The 22193-nt window shown below is 59.7% G+C and overlaps 1 protein-coding gene across 2 annotated transcripts in view; it reads right to left on the reverse strand.

Moving 5' to 3' along the window:
* The window catches only part of COL18A1 (collagen type XVIII alpha 1 chain), a 73122-nt gene extending 54513 nt beyond the window's left edge, over positions 1 to 18609 (reverse strand). For both annotated transcript variants that reach the window (XM_053658012.1, XM_053658010.1), the window contains exons 1-2: positions 18496 to 18609; positions 18278 to 18372 (exon numbers count right to left, since the gene is read on the reverse strand). In XM_053658012.1, coding sequence (XP_053513987.1) covers positions 18278 to 18372; positions 18496 to 18506 — 106 coding nt within the window. In that variant the 5' untranslated portion in view covers positions 18507 to 18609. The remainder of the gene's footprint in view (positions 1 to 18277; positions 18373 to 18495) is intronic.
* Positions 18610 to 22193: the final 3584 nt, after the last annotated feature.

A 22193-nucleotide genomic window follows, 5' to 3' on the forward strand; every position in this document is an offset into this window, starting at 1 on the left:
GGGACAGTCCATCCATCCTCATGGCCCCGTCCTGTCTGCAGCCCAGGCAGCTCTGTCCTGGGCCTCAGCCCAGCCAGCATCCAACAAAGCCGACCTTTCCACCTAATTAAAAGCCCATCTTGTTCCAGATAAAAGCTGGACATGGATACTCCATTAGGCTTTAAAATCACAAGAAAGTGGTCTGCAGGAAGTTATAAATATGAGCACTGATTCATCCGAAGACAGGCTGGTTTACGGGGGGTGCCAGGCGACCCAGCCCCTGGGGGCTGTTCCCCTCAGCACAGCTGGATGGTCCAGGATGGAGGCAGCTGCTTCCCGGCCGCGGTCCACGGGCAGAGGAAGGCATGGCGCAGCGGGCACATTCCCGCATCTCCCAGAGGGCCAGGTGCTTCCCAAATGAGGTCCCCACCTCACAGCCCAAGGAAATGACTGTGAAAGTCAGTGTCAACCATGCAGGTGTTTCACCAAAGAGACAGAGAGGGAGGGGGCATCAAGGCAGGATTTTAGATGGATTCCCTTGGAAACTGCTCCTTCTCAGAGAGGACAGAGTGAGCCCCAAACCACCCCAGCCCCAGGCCAGACCTGACCCCTTCACCCCAGAGGGGCCTCCTCAGTGGCCTCGGCCCCTTTCTGCTCTTGGTCGGCTCCAGTGTAGAAGCTCGCACCTGCCAGAGTTACTGGCCGGCATGAGGCGGTGCCCCATCTCCCCGGCAGCCTGCGCCCTCCCACTCACCCCAAGCCCCCTGGCAGGAGGCCCAAGCTGCAAATCCAGTCTCTCATGCCCTCTGGGTTCCTTCTCCCTGTTGATCGCACATGCAGTCAGAACCGCCTACAGATGCCACAGAATCTAGAACCGCTGCGAGTCACGGGCCGACCAGGCGAAGCCCCCCAGTCTCCAGTGCAGGCCGAGCAGGAGAGACACACTGTCCACTGGGCCACGCCCACCACGGCCAGGTTTCCGAGTGGAGAGCCGCGGTTTCGGGGCCCCCACATCTGTCCCCACAGGAGTCACCCTGCCACCCTGCTCTTGGGCTGACGTCAGCAGGCAGAGATGCTGTTGCACCCCGCCAGCCCTCCTGCAAAGGTGCCACCGTCACCCACCCACCCGCCACTGCACCATGAAGCCATTGCCTCTAGGTTTCCAGGGAGCTTGTCTGTGGGCCCGGGGGCCCCTAAAAGGCTCATCGACGTCACCGGGCACCTGTCCCCGAGCTAAACACTTCTCAGCACCACTGCGACATCCCCCCCACCCCCCTACCCCCTTGCCTTCTGCAGCTGGCTCTCTTATGGGCCCAGTTGCAGGAGAGGAAAACTGAGGTGCAGCAAAGGCACAGGGCCCATTAGAACGGCACAGCTGGCCAGCGCACTGGCAGTCAGGGCAAAGAAAGCAGCCATTGCTGCGCACAGGGAGCCAAGACTCAGAAATGCATCCTGCTCTGGCTCCACACGGGGTCCCCAACCTGTTCTTGCAGATGGCGTTTTGGTCAGGACAAGCCTGACAGAGGCCGGGAGGGCTTTGCTGGAAGAACTCTGCTTGGGACCTGCCCAGCCCGCACACTTCCCAGGCCTTCGGAGCCTCCGGCGCCACCCAGGGTGGCCCCCAGCCCGGCTCAGACCCTTCATCTCCAAATGGGACCAGGATGGTCCCACCCACACATGTGGCGGGGAGCAAGGGCCTCATATTTGAAAGTCTTTTAAGGATGTACCTATTAAAAATAAAGATTTTTCTCTTTAATCTTAAAAGCTTGACCTAAATGTTGCATCCTATCATCCAAACTTCCTCCTGACATCTGAACAAATGACAGTCTCTCCTTATTCTTCTGTAATACTTATAGGTCAAAAGAAATTAAACATTAAAGACAGTCTGTGACCCCTTTCAAAATGAACCCATTGTGATTATTTTCTTTGGCTACACTATTAAGTCGTCTCAAAGAGGATTAACATCTGTGCAATTGCTGTGTCTCTCTGGAACCTGTTCGGAGTTTCCAGTCATTGAGGGAAAAGGTGGGTGGCGGGGGTGCTCTGGAGGGGGCATTTCTTGGGGTCGATACAACAGCGCACCGGGCCGAACTCTGAGGGTCTGCTGGGCAGGCAAGGGGGGTCGTTCTGACACATGAAGCAGTGAGAGAGCTTTGGGCGGGAGGGGACTAGGTGGCCTCCTTCCCAGCAGGCGCCTTGAGTGGGTCCCGAGTCCTGTCTTCACAGCAAGGGGCCCCTGGAGGCATGAGAGAGATGTCACCCGGGTGACCTGCTCTAGAGCCTCGAGGATGAGGTGGGAGAGCAGAGCCATTCCAAGTAAAGAAGGACCTAAAGAGGCGGTGGAGGGAACCCATCAAAGGTCCTTGGGGTGCTCCTCCCAGGGTCCCAGCCTGAGGTGGTCCGCTTGCCCCCGGTGCCTGCCCAGCCGCAGGCTGTGGCCCCCAGTGCCCAGCAGGTCAAAGGAGGCACCGGGCTTGTGACAAGTCTTTGCTCCCCTCACACCTGACCGCAACTGACTGGACCGAGTCGCCAGAGGACTTGAAGGCTGGGGTTCCCAAGACTGTCTGTCAGTGCCTCCCACCAAGGACCGCCGGGCACGGCTCGGGACGCTCTCGTGCCTCCCCTCCCCCGCAGCCCACCCCTGCCCCAGCTGGCGTGGCCCTCACCCACTCTAGTCCTCTCCCGTCCCCTGCACTAGTCCTGGGCCCAGGCCTGAAACTGCCTCAAGGACAGATATTGAAAGCCACAGAGGGCAGCTGGGGGTCTTCCTGGGGCCTGCAGAGAACTCTCTAGGGCTTGGAAAAGTACCCAGCACAAGGACTGGGGCCTTGACAATGTCACCATCTTCGGGGGACATCAAGAACCTCCATTGGAACAAGTCCCCCTCCCCAATGCCATCAGGGTCTGGCCTCCCCCACACCCTACAGCTGCTTTGTGGGGCGGGTCCTACCCACATAACCCCCCACTGTGAACAATGGGAGGGGGGTGGACACGGGACTCTTGCACCAACCCCACACACAGCACACAGTAGGGGCTTAAGGGAGGTCTCTGCAAACACCTCCCAACCCTCCCCCCGTCCCCCTTAGACCCCACTGAAAGGAACAAGGAGAAACCAGCTAGAGCCCTGCTCTGTCTCAGGCCCCCTCCCGGGCCAGCCTGACAGCCCAGATAAGATGTTATGATTGGAATGTGACCTCCTGGGATGTCAGCCCCTAGCCCTGCAAATAAATCACCTGCAAGACAAATGACCAGGCGCCTGCTGGACAGCAGACTGCGCGGGCGTGCCTGCTCCCCACACCGCACGCTCCTGCTGGTTCCTTCTGATCTCCCCGCCATGCCTCGGTCCCCCTGCCACCCGCAGAGCTGCCATGTGTGTGAGGTGACCGAGGGGTGGCCATGACGGTGGGGCCTCATGACCCCAGTGTCCTGGGCTGGCCTGCCCCTGCAGAGGGCCTGCCGATGAAAGGGCCGGGGCTGGGGGCTCCTGCCAGCAGTCTGCTGGCCATAAGGCCTCTCGGTGTGGTCTCTGCCGAGCAATGAAAGCAAACTCCCCCAAGGAACCGCAAGACCTGAGGCCAGGACCAGCCCTCTCCACATTCTTGGGTTTTCCTGCTACTTAGGCAGCCACATTATCTACCCGCCTTTGTAACCAGACCCAGGGTCACCAAGGGTGACCCTGAGCCTGCCCTGGGTGGGCCCCAGCCCCTCCTTGGGGCAGAGGCCAAGGTGCCCCACCTGGAACCCCCCCGGGCAAACAGACAGGTGGCTGAGGGCCTTGGGGTGGTGGGGAGGCCCCCCTTATTTCCATGTTAATCCTTTCAAGCAGCCTTCCCTGCTGGAGGGCAAAGGGACCCACCACTGAGAGTCACAGCACATGCAGGGACGCCACCAAGACCCCCCGGGTCCCAACCCCCACTTCAGGGACACACACCCCCAGCCCCGCACCAGTATAGGAAAATGAGCAAGGCCTCCAGGCATGGTCAGCCTGGAGACCTGCCGCTGAGGGTCACTCAACAGCTGTGACCCACTTGCAAAGGGCGAGCAGGCGGCAGCTGAGACAGGTAACCGGACACGGCCGGAATGTGTCTGTGCAGAGCCCCAGTGACACGGCCACTGACGGTGACCCGCAGAGCAACCTCCTGCCCACGGAGCGCCTGCTTCCTGCTCCACCTGCCCGGGGTCCTGGGTCACCCGCTGGAAAGCCACAGCCCCCGTCTAGAGATGCTCCTGTTAGATAAACATTGTTTTAAAAGTTCAAGAGTTTGCCGTGGAGCGTTACTCAGCCAGGAAAAGAGTGAAGGACTGACACAGGCTACAGCGTGGACGGACCTGGGACACACGGTGCACAGTGACAGAGGCCAGACCCTGAAGGGACACACAGTGTAGGCTCCCATTCTGTGAAATGTCCGCAGCAGGCAAATCCACAGGGACAGAAGCAAGTCAGTGGCTGCCAGGTGCTGGAGGAGGGGAGGGGGGGGCTGGCCGATAACGGGCAGTTTCGGAGCTGAGAAAGTTCTGGAGCCAGACAGAGGTGGGGGTGGTTGGATAACGCTGAGAATGTTAAAGTGAGTAATGATTTGATGCGTGAATCTTACCCCAGTGAGAATGAACCCCACTGTTTTCCACCCAAGGAGAGGGAGCAGAGCTGGTGGAAACTGCCCCCTCGGGCCCTAGAGTCTCCTGACCTCCAGTCCCTCACCCCCAGCCACACCTAGCCAGTCACCACCTGCACCTGGTGGGCTGGGGGGGGTTGCCCACCATGCAGCACATTCAAGGAACAGGCTCCCTCACCTACTCACTTCTTGAGCATGACAAGGGATGCTTATGGAGGGACAGGAAGGGGTAGTCGGGAGGGCTTCAGGGGGGAGGTGAGATGAGCACATCCAATCACCTGGGGACAGCCGGTGTCCCAGCTCCTTGGAGGATTCAGAGAAGCAGCCAAAAGCAGCTGGGAACCAGCCTTCGCTCTGGAGGAGCTGGAGCCACAGTGGAGGCCCCTGGGGCTGTGAGTCACGGCTCCTCCGCTCCTCCGCACCCCCTTAGTCAGAGCTGTGAGTCAGCCCTGAGCTCACAGCCCAGGTGCCAACCTGAATTCCTGAGTCCACTCCTCAAGGCCTCACCTCCCTGTTCCATCAGCAGCAGCAGCAGCAGCAGCAGCAGGCTCGGTGCTCACTGAGCCGACTGCCAAGAAGTCAGAGCCAACTGCTTTTTGAACATGAAATCAGAACCCAGAGGCTGGTGGGATTCCAGACAGTCACCAGCACTGGATGCTCAGGGCTGGTGGAACCCTGTCGTCCAGCAGAGGGGCTGATGCACCGAACCCCAGGTCCAGAGGACAAAAGCCAATGTCACCCACATGTCCATAACGGAGCCTACCCTCAGCACAGAGACCCTGCAGGCCAGGTGGCCTCTCTGAGCCTCTCTCCCATTCAAGGACGGCGCTGTCCTGACATGCAGGCAGTGAGGTCAGGCTGATGGGCCAGGGGCAGGAGGGAGCCTGCCTGGGAGGAGGCGGCGTCCAACCCACAGGCTCGGCACCCTCGCCAAGCGCGTCCCAGACAGTGCCTGGGGTGTGGGGGCGGGGGCGGGAGATGGGACACCTCGTGGAGCTCCCAGTGAGTGGAGGGGGGCTCTGCACCTGCCTTCTGGGGTCTGCATCCAGAAGTGACTGGGGTGCTGGAAGGGAGGGAGTCCAGGACACAAGTCCTCTCTGGTAACTCAGTGCTCACAGAGGAAGGAGGGGCAAGGGGAGAGAAGGCACAAGTGATGCACAGCTGTGAGGAGCTGAGACAGGGAGGAGACACCCAAACAGAAGCAGCAGCGTGGCCATCCCCAGCTCGGGCCACCCCACAGCCACACCAGTGCAGGTGCTACGGTTGACCTGGCCCTGTATAAATGCTCCAGGGGAGGCCCAGTTTAACATGCACCACACACATGCACATACACACATATGCAGTGTTTGCAAGGAGGCTTGTTGCTCCATTCTCTCAGGATCCTTGGTAACAAGGGCTGTGAGTCACCACCAGTGTGCTCAGAGACCTGGTTTAGAGCAGCCATCCCCACACCTCTGCTCAGCCCTGTGCTGCTCACAGCCACTCAACGCTCCTTCCACCACCGGGATCCTGAGCGGGTCTCAGCAACGCCTGAGGTCTGGGGTCCTAACACGCCCTCCAGCAGCCCTGGGACCACCTGACACTGTGGGGAGGCTGTGGACAATCATTGGGATGAAAACTAAGTCATCCTTCCCAAAAGGGGGGTGGGGGCTGATCTGGCTGGTTAATGGTTGGCTAAGCCTGAGCTAACTAACGCAGCATGAACCTGACTGACTCATGGCCAGGGCCCCGCAGGAGGGACAGGAAGAAGGCACTGACCTGAGCTGACTCTACAGAGAGAAGGACTCAGAAGACAAGGCTGACCGACCCCCTGTCCTGAAGTCAAATGACCACACTCACTCTGGCAGAGTCAGTGGCCCAAGCTGGTCTGTGCACTTGCACTTGACCTCCTATGGTCCCACCCCGACCCAGGAAACTCCCAAGGAGTGGCAGATCCCACAGCTTTCTCTCTTTAAGTCAACTGGCCACATTCAAAGAGAAAAAGGGGAGGGGACAGAAACTCTCAAGGCCACCACACTAGCAAGCGTGACTAATAAAGTTTCCAGGACCTGAGGACACCCAGACAGAAGCCCTCATTCTCGGTATCCTGAGCTCAGTGAGGTGATGTCCAAACTGAAGGTCCCTGAAGATAAGGGAGAGGCAGAGTGACAGCTGGTCACAAGTCCGGATACTTCGAGTCTCTTCAACCTTCTGGGAGCTGCCCACCAGGCTGGAGGAGGCTCCCCTACGGAACAGCCGTCTCCCGGGGAGGAAGCTGGCTCTCGTTTGGCCCGTGAGCATTCGCTGGGCCTAGGGACGGCCATGCTAGCCCTTCCCGCTCACACCTGGCCTCGGGCCTCATGACCATTACAACCAGCTGATGACCAGCATCCCCCTGGCAGTTGTCAAGGGGGCCGGGCCAGACAGTGAAGGGGGTCTGTCTGCCCAGATCCCCACGTCCGCTTTGAATTCCTGCAGCTCCACACCAAGCACCCTCAGACCCTGCCCAGGGGACCCTCTGGACCTGGCAGTGCAGAAACACCTCTGCCTACTGACTACCTGCCACTAAAGCCGGTGGCCTGGGCCGCTCAGACTGTCACTTGAACCAGGGGACCAATGACGCCTTTGGCCTAACTCATGAGCCTTGCATAAAACCCTCCCTCATTCAAAAGTCCCTCCATCCATCCACTGGGAATCATTATTGACCGTCTGCTGCACGCCTGGCACACTGGGTACCAGGAGGCTGCAGTCCCTGCCTAAGCAGATGGCCCAGCCCTGGTGGGAGGACCAGGCCAGGACACCAGGATGCCAGGGGAAAGGCCAGCACCTGGAGCAGAAGGTGCAGGCGTCTGGCCCAGGGACTGGAGGAGTTTGCTAGGCAAGGCAGAGGTTCATGAAGCAAGTACAACCTCAAGTCAGAGTGTCAAACAGCAGGGGTCCCCTAGGGATGGGCCCACTCAGCGTCCTTTGGACCACCACCCACTGTCCCTTTCCAAAGAGAGGCCACTGACAGGGAGTCCAGGAAGGGGCCTGGGAGGGGCCTGTGGCCTCTTCCCTCTCAGTTGGGCCATTGACCAGCAAAGGAACTCCTGCCTGGGCTCCCTAGAGGGGCCTGGAGCCTGGGACCCCACCTTCAGCAGCACCTCCAAGGGAGGGGCTGGGGGTACAAATGGTGGCTGGAGAGCACAGGAGGGAGCCGGGGTCAGGAGGGAGGGGAACGCACAGTGGGGTGGACGGGTGCGCAGGGGCTGCTGAGTCAGTTCCTGGGTGCAGGTTCCCCTCCAGTGACACCTCAGGGTGGGCTTGTGCGAGTGAGTGTGCCTGTGTGTGAGACACGTGTACGTACGTCCACATGTGTGAGCATGGCCGTGTCTGTGAGTGTGCGTGAGCCTGTCTGGATGGAGGTGGGGGCACTCCCGACAAACGGGAAATAAAGGAAGCAGTGCCCCCATTGCATGGCAGGGCCCCACAGTGCGCCCAGCATGCGTGCCAGTGCTCAGACGCCCCACGGGCACAGTGGTCCCCAGAGGACCTGTGGGACGCACGCACTCAGGCAGTGTGCTGGCCGTCTCCCGTAAAGCGGTCCCTGGGCCTCAGGTGCCAAGATCTAAAAGGTCCCCCAGCTCCATCATTGTCCCCAATTCCTGAGGGCTGGCAGCAGTGAGCATCTCCCTGTAAGGAAGGCACCCCGAGTATGGGGATGACCTTGAAATAGCCTGAGTTTCGTTACCTGCTGACCCCCGGTGCCTCGAGCAGGCCAGGGGCAGAGAAGGGCCTGCAGGAGCACAGCAAAGGCCGAAGTTTCCCGGACCCAATAAAAAGCAGGACAAGCAAAGAGAGAAGAGCCCGGCTTCGAGTTCTGAGCGGTTTTCACTTTGCTGACAGCCGGTGATTCCTCCTCTAAGGGCGGGGGTCTGCAGGCAGGCTGAGCTGCAGCCCAAACACCGTGTGGCACAGGGGCACTGGCTCTGACTTTCAGGAGGCAGAGGAGGCTGTGTGCCCAGCTACACTCTGCGCCCCTACTTCAGGCCTCCCTGGGGCTGCATGTGGGGCACGTGACAAAGCCAGGACACACGAGAGTGAGGGGAACCTGATGATGACCCCCAAACAGTCATCAGGCAGAGGGGCGCTGTGGACCCCCTGGAGCTTGTCTGTTAGGCTAGTAGGAAGTGGGGAGCACTTGTTACTGATGAGCCCCCAGTTCCCACTCACCGGAGCCTCATCCCTGTCCAATAGCTACAACCCCTGTGACCATCACTGTGACTGCCCCACCCTGCAGGATGGCTGCGTGGCCTCCGGGGCCCCTTTTCAGGGACACTAAGTGCTCAGCACGAGAGTTAACATCTCAGCAAGGCCTGCGAATGCTTTCTGGAACACCGTCTGTCTGTCTGTCCTCTGGGAGCCCAGAGGGTGCCAAGTGGGATACCCACGGGCAGCTACTGCTCTAAGAGTAGGAACCAGTGTACAAGTTACTGGGGAGCCTGTGGGGAGTCCGTCTGGAGCCACAGGGAGGGGTGTCTTCCAGCTTGGGGGTGCAAGGGTAAGGAGCTCAGACGGGGCGTTAGCCAAGTGTCCTTCCTGCCCTTCAGGTAAAAGGCAGGAACATGTGGCGGGCCTGATGGAAGAGGGTTGGGGAGAAGGGCCTGCACTCAGCCTCACATAACTTCTGACAGTGGCCGAGGCGCCCCCACCACCACTGCACCCCACCCCTCTCCCGTCCAGGGCCCCAGGAGCTCCTCTACTTCATTCTGCACCGCTGTCTCCTGGCGGCGAGTCTGAGGGCAGCTGGCCTTCTCCACGCAGCCTTCCCTGCCCACAACCCACTGCCGGCCCCTGAAGGTTCCGGAGAGCAGGAGGAGCGGGGCCCCCACTCTCACAGGGCCTGGGGAATGCCAGCCCCCTGCCAGCCATAATCCCGTTGCCAGGATACAGGCCCAGGAAGAAACGAAATCACGCTGGATTAGTGTCTAGACAGCACGACCTTTCCCCTCCTTCTCTAGATATAATTGGGACCCAATCGTCAGGCATCACGAGCTGATAGCACAAATAAAGGAGGAGGCTGTTCTCGGTGCCTCGTGGGGACATTCCTGCAGTGAGAAGGCCGTCCACTACCTGCTTGGGGGCTGCCGTGTGAGCCGAGCCCAGGACTTCGGGCTGGGCCGGGCCGGGCACAAAGGGGCTTTCATCCCAGGGGACCTCCCGACTTCAACTGGCGATGAAAGGACTCCCCGATCCTGGCTCCCCAGTGCCCCTCACACAGGCAGGGAGGCATCCGTTAACTCTGTGCTGCCCACGCTCCCTGCAGAAAAGGTCCCCGCACCAAAAACAGGTTTAAAATGTCCAATTAATGGAGGCAAACAGCAGATATAACTTAAAGTCTGGCTAGCACAGTCTCCCGCGTGTGGCCGGCTTGGCCATTCTCATCAGTGAGCCCAGTCTGGGGCCCAGTTCCCACACACTGTCCCAGACAAGGCCCAACGCAGCACCGGTGACCGAGGTCTCGCACGCACGTCTCCGCAGCAAGCACCGGGCACCCCGTGCACCTGGTCAGCTCTACTTCATAATCTGTTTCTACAACATGCTGGGGCGGCCTGGCACCTTATGGGAACCAGCTTTTGTACCATGTGCCTCATTCTCCAAAAATAGACCAGGGCGGGTCACTGTCTGACCTTGTGGAGGACAACACTCGCCTGCCGCCCTATGAAGACCCGCTGGCAGCCCCCCGGACTCCAGCAGGGCCCCATCCTGTCCAGTCGTTCTCGCTCCTGCCACCTTTGCTGACCGGGTCCTCCACCCAGCTGCACTCAGTCTGACCACCTCCCTCCCTGGTTCAAGCCTCCCACCCCTCCACGCTCACTGTGGCCCTGGAAGGCCCGTTGGTCTTCAGTTCCCGAGGTCACACTGGGGCCTGAGAACAGGAGGTCCCGCTGAGCTCTGAAAGGTCCTGAGGCCAGGGCCCCATCTTTAACTCCTCCTAACGCACAGACTGGGGTGCTTGCATGCAGAACAGAAGGGAGCGCTGTCCAGGGCTCGGGGGTCAGGAAGGACATCCTGGGGTCCTGCACCGGTGAGGGAGGAGGGGTCAAGGCCTTACAACGCATCAGAGGTTCGTGTGGACCTGAGTCAGCCTTTACAAATGAGAGGTTTTGCAGGTATCATCGTTCTTCCCACTCCAGTGGCCTTGTGACACGCTGTCTAGTATCGGTGGCTTCAAAGGACAGAAATCTGCTCTCACACACGCTGGAGCCAGAAGCCTAAAAGGAAGCTGTCAGCTAGACTGCGATCCCGCCAGGAGGCTCTGGGTTCCAGAAGCTGCCTGGCCCTGGGCTCGCGGCCCTGCCCGCATCTTCAAAGCCACCAGTGTTGCACCGTCCAGTCTCTCCCTCTGACCTCTGCCATCGTGGCGTCTCCCTCTCCTGGCTGACCCTCCTGCCCCCACCCCCCAACTTGTTAGGACCCCGGGATGGCAGGTAGGGCCCTCCGGGCTAATTCGTTCCAGCATGGTCTCCCCCTCAGGAGCCTTAATCGCATTTGCAGAGTGCTTTTGGCTGCCCTGACGGCTGGGTTCAAGCAGCTCCCACGCGGTGTCCTGGGAGCCTAGTGAGAGGTACAGGATGCACACCAGGACGCCAGCATGTGATGTGGTCTACCTGCTATTGTGCCCATGAGGAACAACCCGCTGCTTCACAGTTCAGAGACAGAGGCGCAGACAGGGTAAGGAACCTGCCCAAGGTCAGGGGCAGAGCTGGAGTAAACAGGCATCGGGTCCATGAACACAAGTGAACGGCCAGGTGCACATCATCTGACACTGTCCACAGTTCAGACACTTCGGCCCCATTCCACACTCACAAAGACAGAGTGGAGATTACAGCTAACACGTGCGTGTGCCCCCACGCCCTCCACGCACTGCTTACCGGCCTGGCACACCTTCACTCACAGAATCCTCACTACCCCTTACCACCCCCACAGTCCAAAAAGCCTGGCCTCGGCCCCTGAGCCACACTCATCGCCCATGTCCCTCCTCTAAAGGAACAGGCCACAAAAACTAGAGGGAAAAACAATTCTGTGCTTCCAGAAATGCCACAGCCCCAGTTAAAGGCTGACCACAAACTAGAAAAACATGCAAGACCTGCCACTGCAGAGATGACCCCATGAGCAGACAGCAATCCACGAGGACAGACAGAACACCCAGAGTAGATGTCAGGACCAGCCGACACATTAGAACATCACCCTTGCTAGGAGGTGAAAACTCACAAAATGAAACAGTTTGAATAACATTTTTCAGTTGTCCAATGAGCAAGATATGCAAAGTGATAGTACCCAGACCACCAGGGAAAGCTGAGTGTAAATTAATGACGCCCAATTAGAGAGAAGCCCCCTAGAGATCCCTGCCACAGCCCCCCACACTCAGCCCCAGCACTGGCTGACGGGGCTCCCAAGGTCAGGAGCGTGAGGACTCGGAGTGCTCAGTGAAACTCAGGCCCCACAGAGGACGTGCTCTGCCCACCCGGGAGGTAACAGTCTACGATGCCTTTGCTCATCACAGTCCCCCTACGGGGACACTCTGGTGGTCCCCTTTCTGTCCTTCGGGCACACAGAAGGTGCTCAATCACACATACAGGCCACAGGAAGGCAGCTGCCAGATGGACGCAGAGGCCCCGTGACTGGACTCACCTTGCAGGACCCAGCAGGGAAACCAACCAGGCCTCCCCCAACGCGGCCCGACCCTGGACCAGCCAGGGCTGAGGGGGAGGCCTTCCAGTAATGTGGGCCCCACACCAGGCCACTTCAGCCCTAGCTTGTAAGAGGACAATGCCTCCGCGGAGTCAACAGGACAAAGGGACCTCAAAAGAAGATAAGACCACCTGGGATGATCGCCTCCTTCCCCCACGTCCACACTGCATCGGGCCCACTGGGTGAGCAGGGTCTCTGCTGGCTGGCCTGCCGAGGCTTGAGAGTCCAGGGTGGTCACCCCCTCTCCTCTGATGCCACGGCCTTCCCCCGAACCCCCACAACAGCGCAGGGCAGGACCACTCTTGCCCTCAGTGTCAAAGCAGCAGCGTCCATGTGAACTGCATGATCCCTCCTGCCATGCAGGCCCTTGGTGTCTAGACGTCAGTGTGCGGAGAAGCTCTCCCTTTAGCCTGGAGCCCAGTGAGTGTCTGGGTCCAGGTCCTTGCAGAGGCCGCTGTCCAGCCTCGTCCAGCTTCCACTGCCGAGCAGCTGAATCAGCTGCTCTTCTGGAGCAGTCACTTTCCCAGAAGCCATGGTGGGCACCACAGTGGGGGGGTGTCCAGGGACTTGGAGGTGCACCCGCCCTCCCAGCACTGCTTTCACCGCAGTTCCGGCCACCCCCCAGGAGAGGGGGCTCTCCTGTTCACAGTTCACGGACAACAGCCCACACTAGCAGGTTCTCTCCGCAGACAGCTGCCAATGCCCAGCACCGCCTCAAAGGTTTCTGACCATGGATTCAAAACAGAGGCGGCCTAACTGAAGCTAATTCTGAATCTACTCTAAGGTACTGTGCAAACTGTAAAAACGAGTGCTCGGGCCAAGACTGAATGAAAGAGTGAATGAATAAAAAAGTTAAAAAATAGCGCATGATATCTGCAGACTTCCAGCCCCTGCTCCACCAAAAGCAGTTAATCCATCGATCGGAAGCGCAGCACACGGTGCCTGCAGCTCAGGCCCAGGCTGTGCCCCAACTGCTGCTGAGCTGGCTCACAGTCCCCAGCCTCTGGCTATGGTCTGATGTCCCTTCCCAGGAAATACCCTACGAAGGTCAACCCGGACCCACGGTCAGTGCCTGGGCCACTGGACGCAGCACTGACTCATGGCCACCACAGAGCCTTCTGGTCTTCCAGAAGCCAGAGGTGGCCAGAGCTCCCCTAGGCACCCCAACCCAGGGCTGGGTGGCCCTGCTCTAGCCCACCTCACCACAGACTAGCCCAGGAGTGACCCCGTCTGCCAGCAAGGAATTCCAGAGAGATGAACGAGTGGGCCTGCAAACCGGTTCTCCTTCCTGGGGCTCTGGCTGAGGACGGCCAGCGCGGCCGTGCCGGGGCCTGCCTGTGCCGGGGGAGCCGGGCGGGACGCGCCCCTGCAGGCGCAACGGGTGGAGCAGACACTCTGCCCTGCGGCCTCCACATTCAGTCTGACTCAGCGCATCTGTGATCAAAAGCTCCTTCTGACAGCCCTCTGCGGCGGCCCAGACCGCCAACCTAAAGCCTTACACCACGGGCCGGCCAGCATCCCTCTTCCACCCCTTGCAGGCACTGGGCAGGGCTGCGGAGCAAAACAGAAAAGCGCCCTGCCTGCCAGGGGCCTCTTGCCTCCTCCAGATCCACCTACGGTGTGCTGAGGCAGCGTGTGGTAAAGATACCTTGTGTGATGTAAATTTAATGGTATAGAATACAAGACACATTAGCATATACACTGTGCGGGTTTTACAAAGTGACCCCCTGCTGCTCACAGCAGGGGGTAGCAAGGAGGAGCCCCAGGTTAGGGGCGGGAGCCCAGGTAGGGTCAGGCACAGGCGCCCTGGCTGCCTCCGGAGGGTCCAGATCTGTGCTGAAACGCTGGCTGCTTCCTGAACTGAAGGAGGGCACGAAGGGCCTCAGGGGCCCCTGAACCTGGCAGAAAGCTGGCCCCAGACCTAAACCATTAGTGATGACAGGTCCAGAGAAGCCGTGTGGCCCGGCCAGGCAAGCAGCTTCGGAGGCCAGAGCACCCAGCACCCTTCCCATCTGTCCTCATTGTCTTTCTGGGCCACTGCTGTCAAAATGTATCCAAGTTAATGATGTTATAAGCACGTCAAATGTATTTTAATTCTCTCAATATTTTATCCCCGCCCGCACCGACTGCATCAATTTCAAGGAGTTTTATGTGACGGGGCCTGTGACGTCCACCTTCAGCCAGACTGGTGCCCCAACCTTTGAAGAGCTGCTGCTTAGGCAGCTGTTTGCTAGTGGGAGGGGCTGCTGTCTGGGGTGGTATTTGGTCCTCACAAATGACAGCCCACCCAGAGCCTAGTAGGGGAGGAGTGACATCTGTGATGGAGCTTTCAAGGCACCTGGGTGGCCACACCTCCACCAGGGCTGCAGGTGGGTCTTGCAGGAGGGGTCACTGCAGACGGAACTTGCCCTGGGGGGCCCTACAGTCAAGATGGCAGCAGCGAGGCCAGCTTGCTCCAAGCCGCATCCTCATCTGATCCCTGAGCCCCCATCCTGGGAGCCAACCCTTCAGCCGGCTGGCCCTTCCCAGCAGCCTTCACACCATGAGGGATGAGGAGGCTCGCTGAATGTTGAATCACAACCCTGGGCTTCGCTCCATTTCCGTGATCACCTCACCAGAAGTGTCAGGGACCTGGGTCACAGACACATGCTTCAATGACAGGCCCAGCAGGGCCTCTGTGTGCCTCGACCTCAGCAGCGTGGAGAGCCCGAGAGAGCCCCCTTTGGGGCTGGGTGGGCAGCACCTTCCTGAGAAGCAGCTGGGCCACTCCAGCCTTGGACAGACAGCTGGGCAGTGGGGTATCATCCCCCTCAGCTGCACAGGGGCCTTAGAGTTATTCTGGGGCAGTGCCTCTGCCCACCCAAGAGAAGGTCCCGACACCCCACAGTGGGGCCCTCCAACTCTCCCCAGGGACCCAGAGAACCAAGCCTTCCAACAGTCTGGATGAAGAGCGAACCAGACACTTGGGTGGAGAGAGAGCAAGTATGTGTGTGCGTGCATACTTATGAATGTGCCGGCATACGCGTGGGCATGCGTGCACACATGTGCATGCACAGGCCCATGTGTATTTTTTAAGGTGAAGTGAGGGTGGGAGGGTCAGCGCTGTCCCTGAGCTGCCGTGCACTCTGCTTGGAGTCAGTTTCTAGATGGAGTCGGTTTTGCTCCTTCTAGGTTTTCTTGCCCAGGATTTCCCCCCCTTCTCTTTCTTTTAAACGAAAACAGGAGTACCCTGAAAAACAAGTTCTGCTGAAATTCAAAACTATCTTAGAGGTCCCACATCTGAACCCTGAAGACTCCCCAGCGGGTGAGCTCTGGTGACAGCTTTACAATACCTAGAAACAGGCCAGCCTGGGACAAGACCTCTTTCCCATCAGCCCAGACACCATCAGCACGGGGCTACGGGGGCTTGGCTATGTTCTACAAACCCAGCCCAGCAGCTCCCCCAAGAAACAGGGGGCGGGGAGAGGGACCTGTGCTTTGCCGTGGGTGGCCCAGAGACCAAGAGCCTGCAGGTAGGAGGGGCTGACAGAGCCTGATGGGGTTCAACGTGTAGGAGAGGCCAGAGAGGAGATGCCTCAGCCCTAACTCTGACTCACAGACACCTCCCAGGGTGGAAGGCCGGTGAGTCCACCACACACTTTCACCAGGAACAGGCTGCAGGCAGCACTGAGCCTTCCTGGCCTGCAACGCTGTTCAGCCCCTGCTTCGGCCCAGCTTCCAGCCATGGGGGAAATGTACAAAGTGCCACTGAGAGCATCAGAATCACAGCGATCAATCCTTGCACAAAACAGCAATACATTCCTTTTTTTGGTCAAGTGCAGCACAATGACATAGAAAAACGCATCATTTTTGATCAGAGAAAAAAAGTGCACAAATCAGCAACTAGGCCTCAAGCCTTTTGGCCTCTGGGGTGATTGTTAAGGGTTTCTAGGACAAATTGATCCTGTTAAGTGGAGATTTCACGCAGGCTAGTTTTTCTCGGGTTACACCCACAGGGAACAATTATCATCCCATTTCAAGGGTCTTGGTCCCAGCAGGGTATGGACCCTGTGTCCTTTCCCAGCAAGGAGGGGAGGGCAGGGTGGGGTGAGGTGGGGGATGGGCAGCACACAGCCCCCGCCAGGCCTGCTTCCTGCTGTAACCTCCAGGTTCAGAAAGAGCCACATCCCATTAGCCACGCCGCCACGTCAGATGAGGCATTCTTTCCTTCTCCAACAAACCCCCAGTGGTGCAACAGAAGGTGAAACACACACCACCTTCCAAACCGGCACTCCCCAGTTCCAAGTTGTCATGAGCACCCTGCCCTTGGACCTCAGTGTTTCATCCCAGCGGAGCTCACTGACACGACAGGTTATAATACTTTTTCTGCTGAGGCTGAAAGTCCCTGGCCTTGATTTCAGAAGCTGGGGCTGGACCCTCCAGTGTCTTTACTTTTCTCCCTGTCACCTGATTATAAATGAGGGTTTTAGGCTTACAAATTTCTGCTCCATCATTGGGAGGCTGGGCCTGTGGCCGCCGTCCTCCTCCATAAGCTGAGGGGACGGCCCCCGAAGCCATGATCAGCCATCCCAGGTGGCCCTGGGCAGTCCCTACGAACTCAGGGCCCCAACTGTGAAAAGACAAGCATGACCCCCACGTCCCCCCCCCACCCCCGGAATGAATGAGAAATTACCTGCTACCCACAAGCAGGTGCTTTTGGCAGATGTTTTTAGAAGTAAAGTACTACTTCTAAAAAGGCCTGTGCTACTATTTACCCTGGAAACTAAACCGACTGGAGACAATGAAACAAATTATTACTTCTCTCTCCACAGAACAACTTCCCCCAGTCAGGTCCCTCCTCCCTCACCAGCTGTGGCAAGCAGGTGTGTTGGTTCTCCTGCTTTCACTGGAACCACGAAGAGAGAGCTGGCTAATGTCTCAGCACAGCATCCTAGTTCTACCAGTGACAAAACACAGGACTCCGCGACAGGGGGCTCCCCTCCCCCCACCGGTCCCTCGCGCCCCCTCCTCCCCGACCCGCTGTTGGGCGTGGCGGGAGGAGGACCTGGCAGCCGCGTGGTCAGGAACAGGATCCCAGACGCTGGTGGTGGAGGGAGTTTTAGCTGGAACGGCGCCCGCGGCACAGTTTGCGGAGCACGTGGGAAAAGTAGCGGGTGCGGCCAAACAACGGACTTCTGCGCATTGTTCTCCCGAGGCTCTGCAGCATCAAAGGGGACCCGGCGCAACCCGACACCTCGACGACCGCGGGGACAGAGGCCTGGCGGCCCCAGCGGCGCACAAAGGCTGGCCCTGGGGAACCCGAGTAATTTTGCCTCAACAGGTTGAAAACTAAGTATCTGCGCTCCTAACTGCACCATCTTTCGCAAAGACCCGCCAGCATCCGCGCGCAGTCACTCCCGGGACTCGGGGGCGCAACCCATTGAGGCCGCTCTGGTGCCGGGAGGGGCGAGACCAGTGTCGGCGACGAAGCCCCAGGGGGCGGGCGGTGGATGCTCTGGCGTCTCCGGAGCCACCGCGAGTGGAAAACATCACCAGCACAATCACAGGCTCGGCCCCTCGCTGGCCCACAGCCGGCAGAAGGGGCCGCCGAACGCACCAACTTCCCAGCACAGTCGCCCAAGTTTGGTCAGGACGCCAGAAGCTCACGGCGCGGGCATCCCGCACCATCCCCGGCCCAGCCCACTCCCCGGATCCTGCGGTGCGCAGAGGTGGCGCGAACACAGGTAGCCAGAAAATGAATGGCCGTCGAGGAACACCCAGAACACAGGGCCCCGGCCCCACTCCGTCCCTCTTCCGCCTGCCGCCCGCGAGCCACCGATGTGCGTGGGCAGAGCCGGGTCCGCTTCTTGGGACCGAAGCTCAGACGGGGTGGCGGTAAGAGGCCATCACCACGGGGACCTATGGAGATGCGCACAAAGCGCCTGAGTGCTGGCGGCCTGGCGAGCGTAGTTTCGCGTCCCCGCGGCTCTTACCTGGCTCCGCAGAAGCCGCGTGAACCCAGAGCAGCAGCACCAGGAGCGCGAGCATGTCCAGCAGGCGCCGCCGCAGCGGCCGCAGCCAGAGCCACCTGCGGGCGACATGCCACAGGTTAGTTTGCAGCGCGCGTCCATCGCCCGCCCGTGCGACCCCCTCCCGTACGTGCGAGCGACCCCTCTGCTCCAGCCCGCCTCTCGGCTCCCGCGGACCGCACCTCGGCTCCATGCTCAGCCAGCTGGACTGTCTGCGCCTCGGATGCTGCACCCTCCGCAGCTGTGCGCCAAACTCGGCCCCGGCCCCGGTGCTGCGGCGGCCGCTGGACGGGCTGGGGGCGGGGTGGGGACGGGGCGCAAGGCGGGGCGGACGGCGGGGACGGGCCGGGGGCGGGGCGCGAGACACAGATTGAGGGGGCGGGGCTCAGTGGGAGGCGGGGCCTTAGGCGTCAGGCCGGACCCGGAGGTGCGCGGGCTGGGCTGGACCGGGGCTGGGGTACGAGGGGAAGAACCCGCGCGCAAGAGGGGACGGGCCGCTCCCTTGGGCCCGAGCACCCCCTCGCGGCAGTGTAGGGTGTTTCCTCCCCAGCCCCCAACCCCAGCGCGAGTAGTCTGCCAGCGCCCGCACCCCCGGAGAGAGCTTCTCCGCAGCTGCCTTTGGCAGCAAGTGGGGTCCAGGCTGCAGGGCCTGGGCAAGGTCCAGGCAGACGCAACGTGTCCGGCCCTGAGTTTATTCCGGAAGATGTCTTCAGCGGCCCCCAGGAGAGTGGTCCTCAGGCCCTGAGACCCGCGGAAGCAGCAAGAAGGCGGGCGATCGGAACAAAGACGTTTTATAGCCGGGACAATGGATGGAGGGAGAGGAAGCTGGGCTCCTCCTGCCCGGTCTCGTGGGCGTATTAACCGCGCGGTGATGGCGCAGCCAGCCTCGCGTGGCCTCGGCGGGCTGGGCCCAGGACGATAGCCCTCCCCCTGCCTCGCTCCCCACGCTGCACCACCGCCACCTCCAGCAACTCCTGGGAAAGGACGGCCCTATGCCCCACGAAGCCTCACGTGGCCGTTCCCACGAGCTCACACCTGCGCCCCCTGAGGGGTCCTGTCCCCGACCCCACTTTACAAAGTGTTGGAGGGCTCCTGGAGGGGCTATGAGAAGGCCCGCTCCACCAGGCTCACCCTGCCCCTGCACCTGACAGGCCCCTCTCCCTCCTGGAGGTCCATCTGCCCCTCACCCCCCCAGTTGTGTCCACTCTGTTTCTATGGCCATAGGCAGGTGCACCTGGCCCAGGTCCCAGCTCCTTCCTGGGGGCAGCTGTGCATGAGGTCCTGCCCTTAAACCCACCTGACAGGCTTCTCCACCGAGAGCCCCCTCATACCTGACCTCTTACAGTAACTCGCAATTGCCTGTATCTGATCCCCATCCCCCTGTAGGAAACAGAGGCCCCAGCACCACGGCCCTTGGCTTCTGACTTCCTGTGAAACCCCCTGGATCGCTCGTTACTAAATGCCCTCCTCAGTCCCCACTGCCCTTCCTGGCACAGGCATCTCCCGCCTGGACCTCTACACAGGACACTTGCTTGCCCCTCCCCCTCTAAGTCTCCCTCCGCCTCTCTTGCTCCTCTACCCCAGCACATCCTGCTGGACACTTCCTGACTTCACTCTTCAACCAGCCTGGAGACCTTGTTCCTAGCCAGGCCCCCAGCCACATATCCTCCCCGCTGGAAGTAGCCTTGCTTGTGTGCCCCTCCCCCACTGCCTTTCTAGGCCCACCCGACCTGACAGCTGCCCTCAGCCCCTCCCTCCGCCCCCCCCCCCGCCGCCCCCCACACTGCCTCCCAAAGGTCTGCCTGGCTTCTCGTCCAGCCCATCATTACCTCCACCACCAGCCACATCCTGCCCTGGACCCCTGACCCTGTCTGTTCGCCAGCCCACACCTCCATCATCGTCTGCTCTGAAGCCTGGAGTCCTCTGGATTGTGCGACAAGGACACTCATGGTACTTAGCAGGGAGAGAAATCAACAGAAGTCTGGCCACGGTTTTTAAAAATGAAGAGGATGCCACAGAGCAGAGGATTGGCATACATACACTCCTCTGCACAACTTTTGTTTCCTGTGTGGATGGAACGGCAGGGTGGGGCCCTGCGGCAAGTGCGCCTGTGTCCCACAGGTGTTTGTGCAGTGGGGGTGGGTGAGTCTGTGGGTGCTGTTTGTGCATGTGTTTCCGTGGCTTCACGTGGTGTGTGCACATGCATGTGTGTGGTGTGTGCAGGTGTGTGGCGAGCATGTCCCAGTTCTAACAGCGCCCCTTCGTGTAGCTCCCTCCTACTATCTACCTGACCATCAGCCCATCCCTCTGCCCAGCCCTGCTCCAGCGGGGGGATCTGTAGGGCAGGAGCTCCTCATCCCTTCCACCTCGCCTGCCCTGAGGCCCATCCTGCTTCTACCAGCCCCACCCACCTTCAAACCTGCAGTCAGCGGACTTGCCTTTGCTGGTGTGACTGATCTGCAGCTCCTGGAGGGTGCGGCTGGGAGGGGGAGGGCAGGGCTTGCAGGGCCTGGGGCTCACCACCCCTCTCCTGTCCTCTCCCAGACACCATCTTGGGGTCACCCCCTCTCCTCTTCCCCAGTTAGAGACCCCAGGGCAGGGTGAGCCCACCTTTGTGAGCTTTGGGTGGAGGGCTGACTTAAAAGAGCCTTTGTGTAATGAAAAGTGCCATCAACAAAAAGTACTAAAATAAGGCTCTCTTACGATTGCCCAACTCACAGCTGTAAAAAATAAGTCTGGAGCTCACTTTTTTCACTTTATATCCTACCATCGAGTCATCGCTGTATGTCTCCACAGTTCCCATGGCGTTCACATCGTGTTCTTATCGGAGTTTTATTTTTCTTTTATTTACTGAAGGGGTTCAGAACTAGTTACCCCAAGACATGCTTGTGTGGTATGAGGATTGTTTTGAGCTAAAGGCAACCCAGACCCCTTGGGCTCAAGGGAAACTTGGACACCCTCCCCCTGCTACCTAGAATTTAAACTAGGCACCTCGACCATAGTAACAGTTATCACCAGAAATGACTTTTTTAACTCTATCTACAGGGCGGGGCAAACTTCTGAGGACTGGACATCTGCTCTTCTTATCACCCTGCAATGGCCCTGCTCCCCTCTGCAGCCCCAGGCGCCTTCCCCCATCACCCATGTCTTCCCTGATCCTCTCACACATCTGGGTTCCCCTAAGCACGTACGTATGCATCAAATTTGGTTGTTTTCTCTCCTTAATCTGCCTCATGTTTATTTAATTACTAGACCGGCCGGAAGAACCTGCGGCAGGAGAGGGCAGTTTCTGCCTCCCCCACGATACACGAGGAACACACGATCACTGCAGGAAAAGTAGAAAACTATGAACGTTCACACAGTGAGAGGCCTCGGATCTCCCTCGGCTGACACTGCCGTGCCTCCTTCTGCCCCAATCCACAGACACCCCCCTTGCCTTGGGAGGGGTGCACAGTGTCAGCTCACCCCAAGGTGAGTCCCAGTGGTGCCAAGTGCTCGGGGCGAGAGACCACAGCAAGTGTGGGCAGTAGAGGCCTCAGGCCAGGGGGCTCCTCGGCTGAGCTGAAGAGGCAGGTGGAGATGCCGGGGGGGGGGGGGGGGGGGCATCTGGAGCAGAGGCCCCAGAGAGAGGGCCACCCCCTGTGTGTGTGCAGAAACTCGGTGTGTCGGGGGGAGTGGGAGGGAGTCCTGGGTGGGAGGGTCTGAACCCCAGGTCCAGCCACATTCTTGTCTGTCCCTCGGGCTGATTTCCTGTTCCCTCTGATGCTGCGTGTCTCACGTGTCCTGACGCAGGAGGAAGGACAGAAATGGCTGAAATGCTGCACTGGCCCTGAGCTGGGCCTGCGAATCTGACACTCGCTTGGCAGTAACCAGGCAGCAG

Source organism: Artibeus jamaicensis, unplaced genomic scaffold (genome assembly GCF_021234435.1).
Source record: "Artibeus jamaicensis isolate MK-2021 breed Jamaican fruit bat unplaced genomic scaffold, CSHL_Jam_final scaffold_474, whole genome shotgun sequence".
Classification (NCBI taxonomy): domain Eukaryota; kingdom Metazoa; phylum Chordata; class Mammalia; order Chiroptera; family Phyllostomidae; genus Artibeus; species Artibeus jamaicensis.